The following is a 17,500-nucleotide window of genomic DNA, read 5'->3' as shown; positions in this document are numbered from 1 at the left end:
TGCCCCATAAAACTATTTGATTGCTTTGTCTAAAATGTATCTCTTAAGAAAATGTAAATTGTATTAGTTGTGTCTCTAAAGTTTGCTAGCGGTTTTATTTTTTTAATGTATTCACTTCTCCCACAACCAGAATTGACCATACTCTTCTATTAAACACATAGTGTAAGTGTTTTTACGTGAGTGAGAACAAATTTCAGCACTGGATTGAGGGACTTGCAATAAGTGGGATCTGGTATACTGCATTCCCTGCCTGTAAAAACATCCTAATGCTGAGACACAAGGGCATCTAAGAACCCAACTGCCTCTGGAAAATGCTCTGTGGTATTAGGACCTATGGATTTGCTGGGAAGGGTCTGTTCAAGCATTTCTCAAGGAATCGGGACTGGAGGACTGGTAAATGGGCAGGGGAGTCTGTTGATGTCTCAGAGTACATCTAGAGTTAAGACTCTAGAGAAGGCATCCAGACTGGTAGCTGGAACTGAAGACTGCAAGGCACTGGGACAGGGGAATGCAGCAAGGAGAGCAAACATTATAAACAAAAGTGGCCTGAGTTTGGGGGCCAGGCTAGATTCATGCAAAACCCTAATGACAGTCCTGACAGCTTTATCTTATTCATGTCAGGCACCGCACCTAGCAGAATAGTTTTCCCCCCTATTTGTATGACACAAATAAGTGCAAAAAGTGACACAAACATGCATGCAGTACTCCTGAACCTATTCCCTAGTATTGCTGTTATTTAGATGTAAACAGTGCTCATTAGTCTGTGATATCTTGAAAAGACCCTGATGAAACCTAATTGTCTGATAACAAACTATTTTATTGTGTTACTCTATGAAGAATAACAGGGGATCTTACCCCAGGAATCCAAAAGGAGAACAGAGAGTTGTTTTATCTGGCATTGTAGTGCAGGGGATATGCACACGAAAAGAAAAGAACACACCTACTGTTTCTCTTAGAAATGTTTGCCATGTACTAGATAAATATATATATCTATATATTTCTATGACAGAGCACTAATTTCTCCATTTGGTTATATTGGAGCAATCCCTTTGATTTAAGTGAGTTACACTGATGTAACTGAGGGAGGAGAATTTGGATCATAGATTCCAAACTTCCTTAGGCTGATTCTCATTTACACTGCCAAAGGGGTATAAAGAGACCTTAGCGTAACTAAGAATCATGGCCCCTGCGTTCAGCATCTGACTTTGAGACAGTTGCCTCCTCCACCATTTAACAAGAGAAGTCAAATATTCTACTCCGCCTCCGGTTACATATTGACATTGCTGATCCTTAAAAAATCCTCTGCTCCTCATTGCCCTCTCTGTAAACACAGCTGAGGGCTGACTGCCATGTGTACACAAGCCGAAGACAATGTCACTCTCCCTGTAACTTCTAATACTTATTGATTGGCTTTTGTCGGGTTTATTCTATTGCCAACCATTGTGTGTGAGAAAATGTTTAGTCATGCCCCTCAAACCTGCAGTGCCCTGTACACAAAGGACACAGTATTTGCTTCCAGAGCTGCCACTGCCTTACTGAACCTAACTCGTCTCTGGGCTTTTGCTCAGAGTCTGCTAGCTGTGCATCACTGTTAGCAGTCTTGTTCATGCTTACTTTTTTGTTAGCTTTTTTCTGAGCATTCATGTGGCCATTTATTTTATTCAGGTGTTTAGAAGGCAAGCATCATTGTAGTATTTGAGCACCTTAATACTCATCTTTCTTTAAATGAATGGAAGACTTGGCTAGACTCAAGCATAATGGTGTCAGGCACTCGTGCAGATTTTCTCCATTCAGTTCCTTCATTGCCCCTCTCTCTTGATCTTATGAACCCTTTCTATTCTAGTCTTGGGCCTCTCTCGAGGAGAGATTGACAATCGTGATGAATTGTGCATTCATTTTGTAATGTGGGCAAGTAATCTCTTGGCACTAGGCCTACCACACTCATCTCACTTGTGACTTGTGTGTCAAACTTGAACCTGTTTCTCCAGAGAGAAAATGCTAAAACACTAACCCACTGTGTCTGCTAGCCCTCCAGCAACTGGCCACTAATGAGCAATGTGAGTTCAACAAGACCAGTTTGTGACATACATAGGTTTATGTTGCTGTGGTTAAACAGGAATATCTAGAATTATATGCTACTATTAGAAGTCTTTTCCTTCCCTAGGGCAGTGGCATTCAGGGGAGTCCTTGGCAGTATGGTTTTTGCAACAGGAAAACTCAATACGCCTTATTTTGAACTCATGCTGGTGTCAGGAGTAATTTCACTAAAGTCAATGTTAAATTGGTGCGAGGTCAGAAGTGAAGCTCACAATATTTCTTCTCTCCTACATGAGAATAACCCAAAGCAGACAATGGGTCTATGGTACTTACTCGGTAATTCTTTTGTTGATATAAATTTGATGGACCAGTTTCTGCTCCCAGTCACACTGGAGTGAATCTGGAATAATGCCATGGAACGTACTAGAGTTAGCTAGATTTAAACTGACACAGCTCAGAGCAGAATTTGGCCTGGAGTTTCTAAAAAGTTACCCCACTTTGGGATGCAGTTATGCTTGACCACTGTTGGTAAGTTTAATGATTTGAAAAATTTGCCTATGTAAAACTTAAGAATTATGGTTGATTTTATGAAATTGCTATATTATTGAATTCCTCGGTGTATGTTAAACCAGCCATTTGCAGACAAGGCTGGTGTCTCCCAGATCTGAGCTAGGGAGCTGGGACAGGAGCAGCAAAGAGTCCTTACCCTGAATAGTCTTCCATTAGGCACCCTAGAACAATGGGATGAGTGCAGTCTAAAGGCAACTAGTTCTAACCAGGTTGTCTGCAGGCAGTGAGGTTGGAGCAGTGGAAAATACCAAGCAGAAAAGAAGAAACAAAGTATTAGAACATGTTTTTAAAAACACATCCTCTGTAAGATTCAGGAGAACACAATGGAACATGCACTCTGAGCTGAGGAACCTTTTGACTGCCAGATTTGAACAAGCTAAAGGCAGCTTGGTGCATGAACATGAAGAGACTCTGTGACTGGAAGAGAAGGCTTAGCCAGAGTAGTAAGGTCCAGGACAGAGCATCTAGGACCCTGAAAAGACACTGACCAAATCCCAAAGGATGCGCAAGAGGGATGAGGAAACTGAGGCAGGGATTTGCATGAAGGTTTTGTTTTTCCACAGAACTCTGTATCTCTTGTGGTATCTAAAAGTAAAGTTTTATTGCTTTAGAAATTCCTCTGCAAAGACTGTCTCACTTGCTTCAACTATCACATGTCCCTGAAGGGTTGAACTGTAACAGAGAGTGGAGCTCTGGGGAGAGTGTGCTTAAGCGACTGGGGTGTGTTGGGAGATCAGCATTGGTTCTAGGTGATCATGGGGTCTCACTTTGTGGAAGTAGTACTAGATGGAGAGTCTGTGCCTGGGAAGTATGCCCAAGAGGCCAGAGCCAGAGGCTGTGGTTGGAGCCTTCCCATGCCCAAAGGGGTCCACCTAGGGTTGCCAGCTTTCTAATCGCACAAAACCGAATACCTAAGGCCCTGCCCTGAGGCCCCGTCCCTCACTCACTACATTTCCCCCTCCCTTGGTGACTCACTGTCCCCCACCCTCACTCACTTTCACTGGGCTAGGGCAGGGGATTGAGGTGCGGGAGAGGGTGAGGGCTCTGGCTGGGGGTGTGACCTCTGGGATGGGGTTGGGTATTTCAGGGGTCTGAGGTGCAGGAGGCGGCTCCGGGTTTGGGGGGGCTCAGGGCTGGGGTAGAGGGTTAGGGTGTGGGGGGGTGAGGGCCCTGGATTGGCGGTACGCCTAGAAGCCAGACCTGCTGGCCACTTCCAGGGTGAAGTGCGGTGCCAGGACTGGTAGGGAGTAGCTTCACTTAGTGACACAGCACCGCCAATTGGACCTTTAATGGCCCAGTCGGTGGTGCTGGCTGGAGCCGCCAGGGTCCCTTTTCAACTGGGTGTTCCCGTAGAAAACTGGACACCTGGTCACCCTAGGTCCTACACAGCTGACTGGTGCACATCCACAAGGGGTAGCTCTGCCTGGATGGCAGAAAGTAAGAGCTTGGTGGTGGTGAGGAGGATTAAGCCACAGCATCACAGTTTTCTCAGATGTAGTTTTTAAAGAACCAAAGTAGACTACAGGAGAAGTATAAGCACTCATTGGGCCAAATTTCACTGCTGGTGTAAACGTGCACAACTTCTGAATATATCCCACTATTTTTAATTACGAATGTATTCCTTTGCTGCAGGCATTCTTGTCTGATTAACAGTACAAAAGGTTAATCATATAAATTTACCATCTCAGGTTCTTTTGAAGCTTGAAAGAATAGACAGCTTCTTGCTGTCACCACTCAGCTGCTTCTCAGAGCTGCAATATACAATACCAAAGTGTCGCTTTTCTCACAGACCCATGATACATACAAATTCCCATACTGTATTCTTGGAAGAAGATTAACATGTCTCCTATTTACAAACAGTCTTACTTTTCTTAGTAGAGTTCATCATGGATATAAGTGCTAGATAGATTGAACATGCAGAAGATTGTCATCTTCTCCCTGTTGTCTCTATAGGAGCCTATGGTAGACATGCAAATCTCAGCCCTGTTAGGAGTGATTTCCAATTGTTCCTTCCTAATATGCATCTATGATTAAAGCACAGAGCAGCAGAATTTATTAATGAAATCGTGGCACACTTGGAAGCAGATGGATCAGGGTTTGTCTTAACACCACGTTAATAAGATCTTTTTAAATTCCTTGTTTGAATTTACCTGGTAGTTATAAATTAGCAACTATAATTCTTTTGGAAGACCTAACCACTAGTTATATTTTCCTAATCTCTTTCTTGTAAAAAAAAATAAAATAATGCTTCTTATTTGAAGCAATAGACTTTCATCTCTTAAAGTAAATGACCTATATTTAAGGTAACAATTGCAAGAGAAAATTAGGTACAATTTTGAATAGAAACAGCTCTCTGAGTGTTACTTCAGCATAGATAGTACGAGTCTGAAGGTCCCCTATCTAGGTTATTCCCACTACAGGCTCTTAAATTCATTGACGTCTCACTCATTATTCTCTGTGTGGACTGATCCATCCAGAACAGTGAAAGTATGTTAAGCCCTGAAACCTGCACATCACTACCAGAGGCAAGGACCATCCGCACAAAGGTCCTGTGCTTCCTCATTACTGCCCGGCCTTCTCCAGGTCTTCTGAAAGCAGCAATGTAGCTCTCATGCTCACTGCTCAGAAGGGGGGAGCCCACATAAATTAATGATCGCTTGGTCATTATTAGCTGGCAGCAGTCTGGCCCACATGCTTAGTGGAAAGATGGTTTCAAGGAGAGCAGCTGCTCCCCCTCCTGCCTCTGGCCTGCTTCCCTGAACACTGTGGAGACCAAACTCTGCAGAGCACTTTCAGAGGGGCTTCCAGGGGGTTGAGAAGGAGTGGAAAGCATGTTGCAGAGCCTGCAGCTCCATTCCATAGCCACCCAGCTGGGACAATTGGGTTCTTTTATCCTTCTGTATGGGGGCATGTGTTGATCAAAGTTTTTATTTTGAATCTCAATTTGGAGCAGTCATGCCTATATTGATACTCTACATTCAGAGATAATAACTGTATGAACCATTTCCTGCGTATTGCTAATTACCTTTCCATTTTTTGTCTTACCCATCCCTATGTCAAATCTCTGAGCATAATGTTATGTGGCTCTCAAATGCTGGAGATGTGCTTTATTGGACACTGTCTATCTGTTTGTGACCATTTTAATTCTGTTGTGCATGCTTGTAATTTGGTGCATTGTCACTCAGATCTGGCGTGGCAGAACTGAGCTATTAAAAGGACCATAACTAAAGTGTGGTGTGTGCCCCGCAAAATAATGGTGAGCCCCTCCTGCCTCTATGCCATAGCTAGCGGAAAGCATTCTCCTTGATGCTGTGTACATTCTTGTGAATGGCATCAGTGATGATTGTGGACAGACAAATAAATAAAATTAGCTTTGTTGGCACTTCAAACACAGCAGGAAACAAAATGAGCCACGAGGCTATTATATGATGAAAGTATGGAAATTTATGCAAGTAACTTAAATTTATGCAAGGGAAAGACGTGTATATAAATCTCTAGTGCAGCACCTGAAGGATGCACCCCAAGTCCTTGCCAAATAGACAAGACCAACATTTAATAGAGGAACAAAAAGGTATTTTCAAGTTTGTAATCTGATAACACAGTCAAGAGCAATCAAAATAAAAGCTGCTGGTGTCGGTTTAAATATATGAAAATAAACCCTAAATAATCCAATGAGGAAATTCTGTTTGGGGTCAACTGTGCTTTCGTGTATTTTAGACCTAATATAAATTTATACTTCAGGAAGTATCACACTTTGTATTAAAAAATGCCATCTCTTTTTAGCTTACTATTTTAAGAAATGTGTATAATTTGGGGAATATTGAGAAAGAAAGAGCTTGTTTCTAATGTCTAAAATTGCTTGTCTGTATGTTTTTGTTTGTTGAGATGGATGATACGTTGTCCCATCGTGTTTTGTTATTTTCAGTACACCGTAAATGAGCAAATATAAACCAAGTCACTGTGAGACTGCTGCTTTTTTTAACACATTAATTTGACCCTGGAACAAGCTGTTTTTACAGCATCTTCTTGAAGAGGGTTAATTGAAAATGGCTGCTGCCCCTCCCATTGACTTTTTAATTTGTGTATTGTGTAGTTATTTTTCATTACTTTGTCTCTCCTGCAGCAATGCATCTGCTCGGACTAAACTGGCAGTTACAGCCAGCAGACGGACACACTTTTAACAATGGGATAAGAACTGGATTGCCAGGGACTGATGATGTGGCAACAATGCCATCTGGAGGAAAAGGTGAGGTTACAGCTGTGTGTTTTGCACTCTATGGTCTTGGAAACTCAAGGTGCCGTTTGTAATAAATGTACTTCACTAGGAGGTGTGCAAAAATATTTATTTATGACCTTTATATTCGGCTGCAGTAATCTTACACTGCACTGGCTCTTTGCCTGGTTATAACCATCCGAATGCCTTCTCTATCTTTAGTAATTCACAAAAACCTTTAGACGCTGGACTCCAAGATACTAAATAAAAAGTATACTACAAACATCCCAGGAAAGAGAAAAGGCTAGACACAGCATGAAAAGAAGAAATACGCTGTACTGTCTGCAAGGAAAGTGAAGAGAGCTTTGGCCCCTGCTGGGACCATATCTCACAATCTTGTCCTAATTTAGGCAAAACTCTTATTGAAGTTACTGGGAATCCTGCCTGAGTAAGGACAGCAGAATTTGACTCCCTAGTGAATAAGCTTCCCCTTAGTATTAGTAAAGGACAGTAGAGTAGATTATTGAAGCAGTCATGCTCCATATTATTCCAGGGAGAAAACAGAGACAACGGAGTCAAATAGAGACTGAGTGCAAGACTTCCTTTTGCTGTATTTTCATACCCCTCTTTTTACTGATTATTATAGTGGTGTTGTTAGTAATAATTAACACTGCTCATTATTTAAAAGCATTTCATAGTTAGCCCTCAGTTTGCCCTGTGAAGCAAGAGGGTCAGATGGGCAAACTGAGACACTGAGAGGAGGAATGAGTTGTGCAAAACTACAATATTAGTCAGTGGAAGTGTTTTGGATACAGAACAGGACTGCGTGGTTCCTCTGACCTGTAGTTATGGTGTTGGAATGTACACTGTCACTGATCACTCCTGAGGTGAATGATCTTACAAAGCGGAGGAGGGGGCAGTGCTCAGAGTAATAGAGTAGGAGGTATAGAAAAGCTGGATCTGAGGTTAATGCATGGGACTGGGAAGCAGGAGAGTTGAGTCCAATTCTCAACTGTGGCATACTCCTGTGGTGAATCCTTAGGCATGCCTTTGTGCCTCGGTTTCCCCATATGTTAAACAGAGGTATTAATACTTACCTCACAAGGGTGTTGTGGAAGTGAATTTATTAATGATATCAAAACATGTTTAGATATTCAGATGAAGGTGTATGGGCCTGACTTTCAGAGATGCTGAGCACCTTCAGCTCCTGCAGACTTAATCTGAAGTTGTAGTGCTCAGCACTTCTAACCGTCAGAATTATCATATTATATCACTGTTAAATTTTACCCAGTGTGTACATGAGTGAAAGCCCCTATGTTACTAAATAGGAACATGAATATCTTGTTGCTTTTACGCATTTTACTACATGGACTAAAATGCTAATAAAACCTTTGAAAAACAACACATTTAGGTAAGTATCCTTCCACCATTAAATATAATGAATGGCAGAATGTCTGAATGTAATGAATGACAGAAAAGCAGACCCTGATAGCAGAGAGGGTGTGAAAGGTTTTCTCCCCCCCCCCGACCCCATTTATATAATTTAAAGTTAATATTGCTATGCCAGCACTTTTTAGGAAAGCTTTTCACATAACAGCCATTTCAGGTCTGCCCTTCCTGGCTGTGCAGAGTGACCTTTATAATTGACATGGCTCAGGATGAAGCCAGTCTTTTTAAAACACTGGTCTTCCAAAGAAACCTTTAACCCTTTGTATGAAAATAGCCACTTATATGCAAGCTGTGTCATCCCAGCGAGCAGGCCATTTAAAGGCAGTGCCGCTTGTGCAGGTGGGGGGAGGAGGGGAGGGAGAAGTTGCAGGGAGGGGAGGAACAAGCAGATATTTCTGACTGACCTCTTATCCCTGGGCTAAATTCTGCTCTGAGTTTCACCAGTGTAAATCCAGAGTGACATAAATGATTTTACTGGTGTATGCTGGCATAACTGAGAGCAGGAACTAGCCTTTTGATAATAAAATCATAATTTTTACATTTATACACTGTAGCTCAGTGAAGACTGATGATGCCTGAACATGAGTCAAAGCTGGGTTACACCAGCATGTAAAGATCAAGCTATAACTGAATGAAAACAGGGCATGCTTACTGTTGCCTTAGGGTCTCAAAGCTCATTTAAAAACTGGGGGATTTGAGGAGGAGGGCAAAGGGAAACTTTATTCCTTCATGCAGGTAGCAGTGCAGGTACTCTCCATAATACTGAAGTGAGCACGGAGGGGATCTGGCCATCTGACTCATTTGCCTGCCCACCATGTTGCCAGGTAGAAGTGTAGTGTGTGGGTTACAAGTCTTGTCCTCAAGCTGTATGCTGCAATCAGCAGCAAGTACTAGCCATGGATGCACCTGCTTAAAGAATCAGTAAACTGCACCCACTCCACAGTGAATGCCCTTTGCTCACTGCTGGGAATCCTGCTGGGAATGCCAGGCATCTGTTTGCAGAAGCTGAGGATCTGCCCTGTAATGTTTTTGTATAGAAAAACTGTCTACAAATAGTTCAACAGAGTAAAAAAATGGATGATGGACAGTTATCATTTAGCAGAGGAAAAAGAACTGGAATAATGGAGTGAAACTGATATAGGGGAAATGTTGGCTGAATATCAGGAAAAGCTTCCTGACACTGAAATCTATTAACCGCATGGAACTGTCTCATAAGGAAATTGGTGGAAGCTTGGGACAATTAAAACTTAGACTGGGCAAAAAGTAATCACTGTACATTAGGGAATAACCCTGCCATGGGAGAGCGATAGACTAAATGACGTAATAGAGCCTTTCCGTTTCTGGATTCTCTGAGTCTATGCCACAGTATGTCTTCAGTTTAAAAATACTTTGGATGCTAAACACACATCTCCATAAAATGGGTGATCTGCCATGTCCTTCATAACTGACAATATACTGTGTGAAAATCAACCTTAATCATCCCTCTCTAAACAGGTGATGTCTTATATAAACAAACTCCTTTGTCTGAGATTTAGAAAACCTCTCATTCTTTTATGACCTCATAATACATCTTCCCTAGTGTTGCCACAATATTTTCTGCTTTATGTTAATAAAATTTACTGATAAATGACACAGTGCCTTGACTTATAATTCTAGATGTAATTATTATGGATTGCATTGTGTCATAATGTTCCATTGTACCAGGCACCATACAAACACATACTAAGGGACAACCTCTGCCCCAGAGATCTTACAGTCTAATAGTCATGGTAGACAACGCTTTGATCCCTCATATGCTCATTCAAACAGATAATCAAAATATAAGGGCAATACATTAAGTAACCCCCCTCCATTTCCCCTAAACTATACTGTATGTAATCATTTACTTGGATAATGTTTTAGTCAAGATACACCGTGTTTTGCCATGCAGGTTAATGTTATTAGGGAGCTACTGGGTAAATATACTGTAGGAGCAAATTAAAATGCAAGCAAGCAAAAATGCTGTAATTTGAATGCCATACAGGATTGCATATCTGGTCTTCATAAATGCTCACATGCTGTGTTCCATCTTGGGAGATGGATTGGGAAGGCAATGTAACCTATATGATTTGATATCTTAGTGAAAACAAAGCATTTGATTAAAATGAGAGACAACAGAATGTGTAGGAGGTATTTTGTTTTATGTTGTTTTGTTAGTGGCTCTGGCAGTAGTTTGTGTAATTAAAGTCTATCTTGGTTACCTGTGTTATACCAACTGGAATGGAGGGTACATGTGGCGCTGCAAAAATTACTCACAGCATAATGTGTATTTTTTCTTGATTAAACATGATGAACTCATAAATCTTAATTACATCTGCAGTGAAATGGTTTGCTAATAGTTCTGAACAGGATGAGTCTTAACATACTATATCCACGAGAGCTTAGAGATGTGTTTAGATTTTTAAATGAAGTGGGGATTTAATGGGGTGCCTATGCTACCTAAACTCTTAGGGCCAAATTGTGCTTTGCCACAGCCAAAGCCTTGGGAGCAGCCCTGGGCAGAGATTCTCCTTCTAAAGTTCCTTTCCAAACTAATCCGTGATCTCAGTTCCCTTCCCCCTTGATAACATAAGCATGGGTGGTTAACGCACAAACTCGATGGATCAGTCAGTCCTGGGGGCCCTGTCCCTGCTCTTGGCACGTTGACAATGTGGCTCTAGACTCTTGCCATCCTCAGGAATCTGAACAAACCATGTCCCACCCGCTGTGCAGTTCCCCAGACTCATGGAGGTCCAAGCATATATGGTGCCTGCAGCAGAGGTGGCTGTGTCACTCATCTACCTAATCAGAGGCAGATCCACACACAAGAGTTCCCCCCATGTGTGGAATTAGGACCCAGTTCCTCTTGCAATACAGCTGCTTATAGGTTGCAAAACTACAGGTTATAGTGAGCCTGGAAACATTTCCTCCTCTTCACTTCACAAAACCAGACTCGTTATTACAGGAGCATCCTTCCTGTTACTGGAGTTCAGGTTGTATCACATCAGCCTCTCCAGGCTAAACCCATATTTCCTAAAGTAAATTTATTTTATTTAGTTTGAAAAATACAGAATTTCCAGATGGATTTTGAGACACTGTTTCACTTAACCTTAGGAAGCTCTTTGGGGTACAGTTTGTATGAAAGATGCTAACCTGATAATGTTGCATTGCACTAATATTTCTATTGAAAAGGCTTGTACAGAAATATATCTTTCTAAATAAAATTAAAACTGATCTTTTTCTCCTTTCAAAATAGCCAGACGGCCCAGCCATTTGATGGACAAAAGGACAGCTATGTTTTAGGATGCAGATGGTACTCAAACCAGCTTCACACTTACACTCATGCCTTTTAGCAAAACCATCAGTACAATGCATCTTTAACTCGGGCAGTGTCATTCTCACTGTACCCCAAAAACATTGCAATGCTAAATAAAGCAATCACACAAATTTAAATAACAACAAACAGGAATGGGAGAGAGAAACTAAATGATAATGATAGGAAAGAAATATGCAGCTGAAATTTGGTAAGAGATGCAGAGATATGAGAAGACTGTTCCAAACTGCAAAAGTTGCAAAGGAGAAGGCTCTCTCACCAACAGTGAGGGTAAGAACATAAGAATGGTCAAACTGGGTCAGATCAAAGGTCCATCTAGCCCAGTATCCTGTCTTCTGACTGGCCAAAGCCAGGTGCCCCAGAGGGAATGAACTGAACAGGTCATCATCAAGTGATCCATTCCCTGTCAACCATTCCCAGGTTCTAGCAAACAGAGGTTAGGGACACCATCCCTGCTCATTCTGGCTAATAGCCATTGATGGACCTATCCTCCATGAACTTATCTAGTTCTTTTTGAACCCTGTTATAGTCTTGGCCTTCACAACCTCCTCTGGCAAAGAGTTCCACAGACTGACTGTGCATTGCGTGAAAAATGGTATTTAATGACTGGTATTTAATGCAAATCCATAGCCACCAGGTTAACAAGGTAGATCATTACGGATCGTCTGGAACTGTTGGTCTCCCAAATTAGTGATACATGTTTCCCAATTAGTACAAAACCAAGCATTTACAGGGTCTCCATTAATAAAGTCAACAATTACTACCCCACAGCCACATAGTTATTTCCTATTTAAGCATAGAGGTATGAGCTACAGAATCTCACATGCAGCAATTGACTAATATTGACCTTTAATGGCAACCACTGTATGGGCTAAGAGGGAGGGGACAACTCCAACTGTATATATAGTCTCAATCCAGACCCAACTCCATCTCTAAAGCTGATATTAATTGACATTAACCTGATTTCATTCTTCAAGATGCAAAGAATTGAATTGGCAAGTGGTGTAAACTACCAACTTGAAGTGGTTTCCTCAATCCAAGGGTGAGGGCACATTGATGGAATGATGTGGAGAAGCTTGCTCTGCCACTGCCATATTGTTGTGCTCTTTTGATAAACAGAGGCTTTCAGAACTGTCAAATCGGCATCTTCAGTGAGCACTAGAGTAGACGTTAGTAAATGCATGTAGCAAAATAGTAATTTAACTGGGTAAATAAAACACCTTTAAAAATGAATAAGTGTTATTTGGTGGATAACAAGCTTATATATCCAGGTACTTAAATACATGTTTGACTGAAAGATTGGAATAGCTCCCCTGGGTTAGAAGAAGGAATATGCATTTAAAACTCTCTTTTATAAAGGTTTATAAAAAAGAAAAATCACAGTAAAAACGTTTAAATAACCATGAGAGATTATGAAATAAGCAAGCAAGCTTCAAGACAGCCACTCAGAGTATTGTTAATTCACACTAGGATTTATTTATTCACAGTGGCATGAGTTCTTCAGGTTAGCCTTACTTCTCAGTTTCCTCTCAGTTTATGTAACATCCAGAACGTTACTTAAATGCAGCTGATGGTCTTTGAATATGATCTGCAGTGGTCCACTGAGATAGAGAAGAGGCTAAAAATAGAGAGAAGGCAAGGAGTGAGTCAGAGGGAGGGATGCACTCTCACTACATTAGGAGGTGAAGAAGACCAAAAGGAACTGTGCTATAAAAAAGTTATGAAGTTTACTTAGAAATTCTCTAGAGGCTGTGGAGGAGACAGAGCTTTTAAGTGGGGCCTTTAGTGCAAAATGTGTTACTGTGAATATAAAAGTTGCAAGGGTGGGCAGTGTACTGCACTTTTAGTCCTAAAAATAAGGAAAAACTGATGAAGCCTCAGCCAGCCACCCAGTAAGAGGCTCAGTGGTTAGATTGACATTGCCCTTTCAGAGTTTCCTGTTGTATCATGTTGGGACTAGATTTATTTTTAATAATGTTTCTAATTTGGGGAGAAGGAGACAGGGGGAAAGCATTAGGAGCTCAGTTTCACTCTCAGGTATAATAATTATAATATTACTGGCTTATATTTCTCTAAAGCCTCCATATGGGGATCTTAAAGCACTTTTCAAAAACTAGTGAATTAAGCCTCCTAGCATCCCTGTAAGGTAGGCCAGTATTGCTGTCCACATTTTGCAGATAGGCTTCAAGAATTTAAAGAACTTGACTGGGATCACACAGGAAGGCTGTAGGCAAAACCAGAAATAGAACCCAGCTCTCTTCACGCCCAATGCTATGCCTTACCCACACTAATTAATTTGGCACTGAAAGTAAAAAAGCCATATTGCAGATGCTTCACCTTTATGAAATTAATATCTATTTGCATCAGTCGTAATGAAAGGAATGTGCTGCTTTTCTACAGATAACCCATGTTTGCATAGATATGTAGGTGCAGGTATTTATCATTTACTTGCACCTGCTGTAGTTATTTTAGGGGAAACATGAATCAATAAAATATAATCTCCAGGGATTTAAAAGCTTTGATTACTTAAACCTTTGTGGGAAAGCTTATTAATTTTGCAAATGCAAAACTTAGTATAATGAATTTTAAGCTTTTTTTTAAATGGAAATTATTTCAATGGTAAAAATTTAGGACTTGTCTACACTTACAGTGTTGCAGTGAAAACGCTCCTCCACTGTGTTGATGGGAGAAGCCATCTCATCAGTATAGCACTATCTACACTGGTAGTTAGGTCGGTATAACTGCGTCGCTTAGGAATGTGGATTTTCTACACCTCCAAGTGATATAGTTATACTGACATAGGTTTGTAGTGTAGGCTAGGGCTTAGAGGCAATAAAACTACAACATGCCATGTGTAACAGTATTGATTATATCTTTAAAATTGGACATGGGGATACATTTTGCATGCTGCGAAAAGCATAACACAGAGATCTGAGTTTAGGTCATTCCAGGTATGTATAAACTGCAGCTGTGAACAAGTTGACATGCTAAAAATAGCAGCTTGAGCTCTGATCTAAGGGTAAGATGGGCTTGTATTAGGATAGCTAGCCTGTACTAGCAATGTCTACAGTGTTATTTTTAGCATACTCACTCAAGCAGAGCTGGCGTGCATCCGTCCACCTGGACTGGTAGGCACCTCAGAACACACAGGTCAACAGGTAAATTATACTTTTGCCTAATCAGCAGAATCTGCACTAATTTTTAAAGCCAATAAACCACTGAAGTCCAATTAGGAAAAAATAAGAAAATTTAATTTTAATGAGATTTTGAGGGAAAGAACTTTGTTTTTTATGAATGACATTAATAAAGTAGGCAAAGAGTCCTATGACACCTTATAGACTAACAGATGTATTGGAGCATAAGCTTTCGTGGATAAATACGCACTTTGTCAGACGTAACCCACCTATTCACCCACGAAAGCTTATGCTCCAATACATCTGTTAGTTTATAAGGAGCCACAGGACTCTTTGTTGCTTTTTACAGATCCAGACTAACATGGCTACTGATACTTGACATTAATAAAGTAGACAAGGTGGGTGAAGTAATCTCTTTTATCGGACCAAGCTCTTTGGTGGAAGAGACAAGCTTTCAAGCTTCACTGAGCTCTTCTTCAGGTCTGGAGCTTGAAGGCTTGTCTCTTTCACCAACAGAAGTTGGTCCAATAGAAGTGATTACCTCACCCACCTTGTCTCTGTCATATCCTTGTGCCAACACAGCTACAGTAAGACTGCAACCCATTAATAAAGTAGTTTGCCAGCAGGGGACATATCTAGAGCATTAAGGCCAAAGGTCCTATCCTCTTTCCCCTTGATGGCTGAAAATTTTGCCTTAGTTCACCTAACCTGCTGTATTTGGGTGCTGATCAGAGATGAAAGTGGGCCAGTATGGCATACTGGTAAGGAAGTGGCCACTAGTACTGGCCCGAACACAGCCCACGCGCTTTAATGTTGCTGCCCCTTTCCCGCCCCCCCATGGCCACCGATGTGAGGTGGGGAGGGCAAAAGGGGCAGCTGCCCCAGGGCCTGGCAATTTAAAAGGGCCCGGGGGTCCTGGCTCCTGCTACCGTGGCCGGACCTCGGGCCCTTTAAATCACCACCGGAGCCCTCAGTGGCACAGGCCGGGCAGTGTGGAAGAGCTGGCTGGAGGAGGCTGACTCTAGCCCCGCGCCTTCTGACCAAGGCCCTGCCCCTTCCAGAGGCCTGGAGTCAGGCCCCTGTACTGGTAAGTAATTTATCTTACTTTCACCCTGATGCTAGTGAACTTTGAAAATGAACCACCCATACCTGGAAGCACAAAGCACAGTTTTCTGAAGAAAAAATGAAAATATCAGGGCTAAATTCAACCAAAAGTCTTAAATCTGGAGCCTCGGTGGGAGATATGTCCTTTATTAGTGGTAGTAATTAAATGTACTTGCAAAGTTACAACTTAAGGGAATGTAGACTCAGCAGACTGGGAAGAAGGGGTTATTAGCAGAAGTCATTGATGGCTCAAAACCATAATTGTTTTCTATCATTTGTGGTGTAGTGTATAAGTTGCTTTAATAGACTATGCAGCAGTAATCTGCAGGAAAGACTGGTCTTCTTGCAGTTCAGGTGAACTATGAGCTAATAGCTCTGGTTACAAAATGAATAGGAATGAGGTTTAATGGCTTAGACAATATAGAGAATTCAGTTTTATTTTCTGTAGATAAAAATATGTGATGCAGAGTAATCTTTAAAGCAGATTTATGCAAAAAGCATTCTAAGTTGTATGAAGTTTTAAAAGTATTCTAATAAAGCTTCATTTTATAACTTGTTTTGTGGTATAATTTTATTGTTTCCCATTTTTGAGTTTTACATGAAATATAGTAACATTTTCAGAACAGATTAGCAGATAGTGCCTTTATGGATCAGTCTCATTTTTTATCATCTTTCTTGTTTAACTGGTTCGAATATTAGATACCTGTTATGGAAATGTACAATATCTCTAAATTTACATGAGTACTCTTCCATAGACTTATAGCATCTGACTGTACTGGAAAATTGATCAGTAAAATATTGCCTTTAAAAACCGCAGCTATAATCTTAGGACATGTAATGAACTACCTGAAACTATTATTTTCTAAGTATTGACTTCACAGGGGAAGTTATAGTTGCCTAATAAATAGTCTCCCTGATACAAGTGGGGGCATCAATGATGGGAAAAAGTGTCAAAATTCTGAAGTGGATTCCAGCACACTGGAGTCCCTGATTGTCAGAGGCTGGTGTGGGTTCCAGACCCAGCATCCATAGTACAATGTATAGCTTTCAAACAAGCTACATTGTAAATTACGGGACCCTTTCAGGGCCTGATACAAAGCACATAGAAATCAGTAAAAATGTCCACTGGCTTTGGATGAGTCCCTTATATATTCATAAAGATTGAAAAAAGCATAAAGCAAATAATTAAGTGATTAGGCACTCTGTGTGAAGAGTAAGAATATTTGGAAGGCATGTGGACCCATTTGTGGATCTCTCTACCTTCATTCCTCATGGCTCCTGCCATGTTAAAAATAATACTTCTCTAGTACTTCCTGGTAAGGAAGCTGCAGCACTGGCCACACAGCAGGACTACTTCTGCGCTGTCACACATTTGGAAGTTTCACAAACAAACTTCTGCATGGTGGGTCACTGGGTAATTTGAAGGTTCTTGAGTAGTAGATATGGTTGATAGGCATATAAGTATCTTTACTCTGAATACAAAAGATTATTTGCAGAAGAGACAATTCTTCTTCGAGTGATTGCTCATATCCATTCCAGTTAGGTGTGTGCGCACCGTGTGCACGTTCGTCGGAAGATTTTTACCCTAGCAACACTCGGTGGGTCGGCAGGGTGCCCCCTGGAGTGGCGCCGCTATGGTGC

The 17,500-nt window shown here is 41.2% G+C and overlaps 1 protein-coding gene across 3 annotated transcripts in view; it reads left to right on the top strand.

Moving 5' to 3' along the window:
* The window catches only part of TENM2 (teneurin transmembrane protein 2), an 851,854-nt gene that overhangs the window by 646,661 nt on the left and 187,693 nt on the right, over window positions 1–17,500 (top strand). For all 3 annotated transcript variants that reach the window (XM_075068078.1, XM_075068077.1, XM_075068079.1), the window contains one exon: window positions 6,731–6,853. In XM_075068078.1, coding sequence (XP_074924179.1) covers window positions 6,731–6,853 — 123 coding nt within the window. The remainder of the gene's footprint in view (window positions 1–6,730; window positions 6,854–17,500) is intronic.

The sequence above is a fragment of the Chelonoidis abingdonii genome, chromosome 7, assembly GCF_003597395.2.
Source record: "Chelonoidis abingdonii isolate Lonesome George chromosome 7, CheloAbing_2.0, whole genome shotgun sequence".
Lineage (NCBI taxonomy): Eukaryota > Metazoa > Chordata > Testudines > Testudinidae > Chelonoidis > Chelonoidis abingdonii.
Note: the sequence above shows the minus strand (reverse complement) of the source record. Positions and strands in the feature narration are given on the sequence as shown.